At 62.6% G+C, this 6,291-nt stretch overlaps 1 protein-coding gene across 2 annotated transcripts in view; it reads left to right on the plus strand.

Annotated features, from left to right (window-relative positions):
- LOC122376188 (voltage-dependent calcium channel subunit alpha-2/delta-1-like) overlaps window positions 1-6,156 on the plus strand; it is a 34,004-nt gene extending 27,848 nt beyond the window's left edge. For both annotated transcript variants that reach the window (XM_043355924.1, XM_043355923.1), the window contains exons 14-23: window positions 174-364; window positions 719-906; window positions 1,491-1,647; window positions 1,832-1,998; window positions 2,559-2,837; window positions 3,346-3,475; window positions 3,687-3,867; window positions 4,036-4,138; window positions 4,782-4,870; window positions 5,226-6,156. In XM_043355924.1, coding sequence (XP_043211859.1) covers window positions 174-364; window positions 719-906; window positions 1,491-1,647; window positions 1,832-1,998; window positions 2,559-2,837; window positions 3,346-3,475; window positions 3,687-3,867; window positions 4,036-4,138; window positions 4,782-4,870; window positions 5,226-5,333 — 1,593 coding nt within the window. In that variant the 3' untranslated portion in view covers window positions 5,334-6,156. The remainder of the gene's footprint in view (window positions 1-173; window positions 365-718; window positions 907-1,490; window positions 1,648-1,831; window positions 1,999-2,558; window positions 2,838-3,345; window positions 3,476-3,686; window positions 3,868-4,035; window positions 4,139-4,781; window positions 4,871-5,225) is intronic.
- Window positions 6,157-6,291: the final 135 nt, after the last annotated feature.

Genomic DNA, 6,291 nt, shown 5'->3' on the forward strand with positions numbered 1-6,291 from the left:
CGCGCCGCGGACGGGCCGGGTCGGGTGGGGGGGGGGGGTGCTGTCAGATCGTCCGGGTCGGGTGGGGGGTGCTGTCAGACCGTCCGGGCCGGGTGGGGGGTGCTGTCAGACCGTCCGGGCCGGGTGGGGGTGCTGTCTGACCGTCCGGTGACGCCGCGCCGCTGCCGCCGCAGGACCCGCCCGACCTGGACCTGGTGCAGCTGGAGGGCGACTCGTACAAGGTGGTGGAGATGCGCACTCAGATGATCCGGCGGAACTCGGACTCGGCCGAGCTGAGCCAGCTGGTGCCGCTGGACGACGGCCACCAGGTGGAGCTGCGCCGCGTCCGCTTCACCTGGCGGCCGGTCGACAACACTACTCTGAGGTGGGTCAGACACCCACCGTCCCCAGTCCTACCGCCGTCCGCTTCACCTGGCGGCCGGTGGACAACACCTCACGCTGAGGTGGGTCACCGCCGTCCGCCGCTAACTGGCTACCACCGCCGACCGCCGATCCCCGTCCAGTCACCCGACACCTGGTCATACGCTCCGCGGCGCCTCGACTCCTCTTACATAAATCCGGGATATAGGATGTTGAAGCTCAACCATAAATGTGTCTACCTCTGTTCTCTAGCTAGCTTTTGTCTTTGTCCTCTCGTCGGTGTTGTGTCTGCTCCGCTGCCCGCCGGCCAGCACCCTGACGGGCAGTGCGTGACCGCGGTGTGTGCCCGACCCGGCAGTCTCGGCCTGGCGCTGCCCGTCACACACAAACACATGGTGGTGAGCGGCCAGAACGTGCGCCAGGGCCTGCCCGACTGCGACGCCTGCCTGCTGGCACCCTCCTGGCAGTTCTGTCCGGGCCTGAGCGGCAACGCCTCGGAGCGGTGGCGCCAGCTGTCGGAGCGGCTGCAGGCGGGAGCTGAGAACTGTGAGTACCCTACTGAACTGTGAAAACCGAGTGCCTCACTACCAGTGCCCCGGCGGAACTGTGAGCTGGCGGGCGTCCACCGGACTTAAGCTGGGCTCTCGGTATGCTACGTCTCGGGAGAACCTGCGTTTACAAGTCACTGACATTCACTGTCCGTAGAAGGTTTGCTTTTTGAGGCAGTAGCGGTGGGACACCTTCAATTAAGGGGGGGGGGCACTGCCGACTTTTGGTCCCATTCTTTCCATGCAACGCCCATAGGGCTAGTGTTAAAATGCCAAAATCAAAGGGGGGCACGGTGCCCCGGTGCCCTTCCCGTTCCGCCGCCTATGTTCTGAGGTGGTTCCATGGTGATAATGCAATTCCGCTACGTCATCCGCTCTGTCCTATCAGCGGACGTGTCTGTCTCTCTGCGTGCGTGTGTTTTTGGGTACGCGCGGGTAACTCACTGACCGAAAATTGTGTGCCTGTATTCAGTTAGGTAGCAGCTGGATGTGGCTGCTGTCTGTCTCTATGTCTCCCTACCCGTCTCTGTCCGTCCGCCCGTCCATCTGATGCGGCCCACCTGTCCACTCCGGTGTCGGCAGGCTCTCAGGATCTGGTGCAGCACCTGCTCTGGGACGTCAACTGGACGGCCGTGGCGCAGACCCTCTGGGACAACAACAGCAGGAACCAGTCCGCCGGCGTGCTGGGACGCTTCCTCGTCACCGACGGCGGCCTGACGCGCTTCCATCCTGCCGACAGGTTAGAACCTCCTAGTCCTGGCGGGTCGGTGTGTCAGTCAGTCCCCCCCCCCATCATCTCGGCGAGCGGGTCGGTGTGTCTGTCGGCCCCCTGTCCCTCCTAGCGGACGGTCTGACTGTCTGACGCGCCGCCCATGCCGCAGCGGCCGCCCTCTTGACGCGCCGCCGTTTCCGCCGTGTTGCAGCGGCGCCGGTCTGCTGCGGGAGACGGAGCCGTACACCAGCAGTCTGTACCGGCAGGCCTCTCTGGTGGACGACCTGGTGGTGCGGCCGCGGCCCGGCTCGCGCCGGCTGCTGGCCGCCCGCCGCATCGCCGTCACCAACAGCACCGGGGACATCTACACCCTGGCCGGTGAGAGGGGAGGGGGGGGGGGTGCAGACCGGGCCACAGACTCCACACGTCCGGAGACATGTACACCCTGGCCGGTGAGAGGGGAGGGGTGTCGAAACGGGCCACAGACTCCACACCGGAGACATGTACACCCTGGCCGGTGAGAGGGGAGGGTGTCCGAACGGGCCACAGACTCCACACCGGAGACATCTACACCCTGGCCGGTAAGAGGGGAGGGGTGTAAACCGGGCCACAGACTCCGTACTGGAGACATCTACACTCTGGCCGGTGAGGAGGGCGGAACGAACCCAACTCCAGCCACTTCTGAGATGCGGAAGTAGTCAGAATAGAACGTCGGACGTAGTCGTGCACTAAACGATGCACACCTTAGCGCGCGCTTTGTGAATGTTCATGCCTGTCTGTGTGTCTGCAGTGGCCGGTGTCCAGTTCAGCAGCGGCTGGCTGTGGTCGCTGACTGTCTGTCTGACTGTCTGTCTGTGTGTCTGCAGTGGCCGGTATCCAGTTCAGCAGCGGCTGGCTGTGGTCCCTGACTGTCTGTCTATGTGTCTGTCTGTCTGCAGTGGCCGGTGTCCAGTTCAGCAGCGGCTGGCTGTGGTCGCTGGCCGACGGTGTGCTGACCGAGCCCTCGGCGGCACCGGCCTGCTCGCCCGAGTCAGGCCTGCTCTGCTGGCTGCTCGACACGGGCGGTCACGTGGTGTACGCCAGCGGCGAGCTGCCGCCCCTGAGGAACGACACGGGCGACCGGGGCGGGCCGCACCTGGGCGCCGGCGACCCAGAGCTGATGGCGGCCCTGGTGGCGGCCGGCGTATACCGCCAGACCACCGAGTACAACTACCAGGGTCAGTGGACAGCTACCGGGGTCAGTGGACAGCCACCAGAGTCAATGGACAGCCACCAGGGTCAATGTTCAGTTATCAGGGTCAGTCATGACTGCTACCAGGTTCAGTACACAGCCACCAGGGCCAATGTTCAGTTACCAGGGTCAGTGGACAGGTGCCAGGGTCCCTGACCACTGTACAACTACCAGATTCAGCGTACAACTACCAGGTTCAGTGGACAACTGCCAGCGTCAAAGTACAGACACGAGAGTCAGTAGACAGCTACGACTATATTGGGTGAGGGCTCAGGGTGGCATTTCGGAGAGTGGCATGATAGATGAATCATGACCCTCCGCTCTCATCACAAAACATCTGTTGACCTTTTATTTTTAGGAATTACAAAGCCTGACAGTTTGGAGAACTGTCGATAGGCCCTCGGGAAGGCCCGTGAGCTACTCTGTACATTGTGTTATAAATCGGACCCGGGTATGCCGTACCTGCTTTTAGTAACCGCTGTCGCTGCGCGCAGGCGTGTGTCTGAAGCCGAGCGGCGAGGCGAGCGCCGGCTCGTCGCTGCGCTGGCTGGGCGCGCAGCTGCTGTTCGACTCGGCGTACGGCCTGCTGCGCTGGCTCGACTATCTGCGCTACCTGCTGGTCAGGTGAGCCTCCGTGGGGATGGCAGTGTTGTAATGTCCCGCTGTGAATGATAAGGTTCTGCTTTGACGAGGTATTTCTCATCGGAATGGTCATTGTTTCGTCATGACTTGTCTGAGAACAAGTGACTGAGAACATTGTTGAAACATCTGGTCCCTTTGGTGTCAGTGTGCTCTGCCGCTCCGGCTGCTGTGTGACCGAGTTTCGGCTTTGCAGCTGGCTGCTGGCCGCACAGACGGCGCCTGTCTCGGCCCTGGACGAGTTCGGCTTCGAGATCCAGGCCGACAACCACTCGTGCACTCAGCGTCAGACGCGCACACAGCTGGTGGCAGCGCTGCGGCCCTACCAGGGCGAGACCAGCTGCCCCGAGGAGGGCGACTGCACGCGCCGCTTCAGGGTGGGTAGGCGTCTGTGTCTAGCGTTGACCTTTGTCAGCCCGCGGTCAGGCAGCGCTATTTGGTGCGAGGTTTGTCTTTGTCTCGCGGTGACGTCTGTCGGTAGCCCGCCGACAGGTGTGCCGTTGGTCGGTTGTCCTGACGTTCATCCCTCTGTTGCCGATGGTCAGGCGGCGCTGGTGGACGACACGAACCTGCTGCTGGTGGTGTCCGGTCTGCCGTGCGGCTGCCCGCCGCCGCCCGGACAGCGGCCCGCCTATGAGCCCGTGGAAGGTGAGAGTTTAGAGATGGAGGGAGGGGCCCCCGACAGGTGCGGCCCGCCTACGAGCCCGTGGAAGGTGAGAGTTTAGAGAGGGAGGGAGGGGGACTCCTCTACGGACAGCGGCCCGCCTACGAGCCCGTGGAAGGTGAGAGTTTAGAGAGGGAGGGGAGGGGTACCACACTCTACGGACAGCCGCCCGCCTACGAGCCCGTGGAAGGTGAGAGTTTAGAGAGGGAGGGAGAGGTACCACCCCTCTACGGACAGCGGCCCGCGCGGAGGGAGGCGTTTACGAGCCGTGGAAGGTGAGTATTTGAGGAGAAGGGGAGGGGCATCCCTCTACGGACAGCGGCCCGCCTACGAGCCCGCTGAAGGTGAGTATTTGAGGAGAAGGGGGGGTACCTCTCTACGGACAGCGGCCCGCCTACGAGCCCGCTGAAGGTGAGCACTGCAGTGGACGAGGGAGGACTGTGGGCGGCTCACAGGTCTGACCGGGGTCCGGGCAGTGTCACACAGCTCTCCCCCCGGCAGGTACCGACCCAGACCGCTGCACGCACAGTGTGTCTGACAGTGCTCCCCCCCCCCCCCGACAGATACTGACCCAGACCGCTGTTATGTCTGACGGTGTGTCTGATACTGCCCCTCCCCCCTCGGCAGATATCGGCCCGGACCGCTGCGTCGAGAGCGTCAACCAGACGGCGCCGTTCCGAAAACGGCCCGACACCTGCTTCGCCACACACGAGAACGTGAGTATTCCGCGACCGCCTGCACTGTATATACTCATAGGTCAGCTGTCCGTGTGTTCCTCTGCTGCTGATCCGGGAAGGCTGACCTGCGGGCTGTGCGGCCGATGGGGGGGGGGGGGGCTGCGATAGGTACACCGCTGCAGCGGTGTATCGACCAGCGCGCTGGTCGGGGACGTTGTGCTGTGACGCTAGCCAGGGAATCCGATTGTGCGGCTATTGGAGAGGTCGGGTCGGGCTGGTCTGAGAAACTGCTGGTGCTGGGGCTGCTTATGCTGCTGGTGGGGAGACCGCTGTTTGTCTCTGGCAGGGACCGGGACACTGTTCGACCCCTGACGGCGTGTCTGTGCCCGCGCAGGAGCAGCCGGCGTGTGGCGGCGCCGGCACGGCCGCCGGCCCGCTATCGCTGCCGCTGCTCTGCCTGGCGCTGGGGCTGGCGCTGCGGCCCGGGCCCGGCGGCCGCTGAGAGGACTCTGCAGTACGACAGACACAGCGGGCTGAGACACGGGCTGAGTGAGCTTAGGGGCCGGACCCGCGGGCAGCGCGCCAGGCCAACAGGCCTCAGTCGGAGCAGTGATTTATGGTCTGTCTTAGGCGACGACCAGCCGCAATCTGAGTCAGTGGTATCATAGCCTGACCGTGGCAACCACTAGCCTAGACTGCAGTGAGGGTTCGGACCGTAGCAGCTATAACTGGTCTGAGACTGAGCATGTATGTAGTCTGACCGTTGGTGACTGCCAGTCCGGACTGTGGTCTTTGGCGTGCGACTGCCAGTTTGGACTGGAGTCTGTGGCCTGTCCGTGGCGTCCACCAGTCCGGGCAGGAGTCTGTGGCCAGTGTTATTCTGCGCGGGTAGCTCTGGGGTGAAGTGTGTGGTCCCCGACCCAGCCTGGACCTGGGCCACAATATGCGCCGGTAGCTGTGGGACGGATTGGAGTGTTGGCTGGTGCGTGCCCTGACGCCTGCCGAGTCCTTACCGTCGGACCTGTGTTGAGTGTTTAACCCGGGTGATATTGCCGTATGCTCTATACTGTTTGCGTTTGTAGTGAATCACTGTGTGACTGACCCGTTTTATCGTCGCTGAGGTGGTTGGGTGTTGGGACAAAATAGTCGTTTGTTCAGCCGCCACTGGCTAGTGAGGCCGGGATAGTGCTGACAGAAGTGGCCGCCAGCTCTGCCCGGTAACCGTGTGATACTGCGAGCCTCTGCGCGGGGAATAGTTCACTCGGGATCGAGTTTTATCAGGCAGCCAGCGAGAAGCAAAGCCGACAATCCACTTACTCATTCAAGGCAGCCTTTGTTACGGATTAATCTTATTACAATGACCGGACTTGGAGATATGGTTTTCATATTAACTTTACTTTAGCCTGGTGGGGCAAACATGATGCATATAAAATTAAGATAATTAACAGACTTTACGTCCG

This window comes from Amphibalanus amphitrite, unplaced genomic scaffold (genome assembly GCF_019059575.1).
Source record: "Amphibalanus amphitrite isolate SeventyFive unplaced genomic scaffold, NRLGWU_Aamphi_draft 002047F_arrow, whole genome shotgun sequence".
Classification (NCBI taxonomy): Eukaryota; Metazoa; Arthropoda; class Thecostraca; order Balanomorpha; family Balanidae; genus Amphibalanus; species Amphibalanus amphitrite.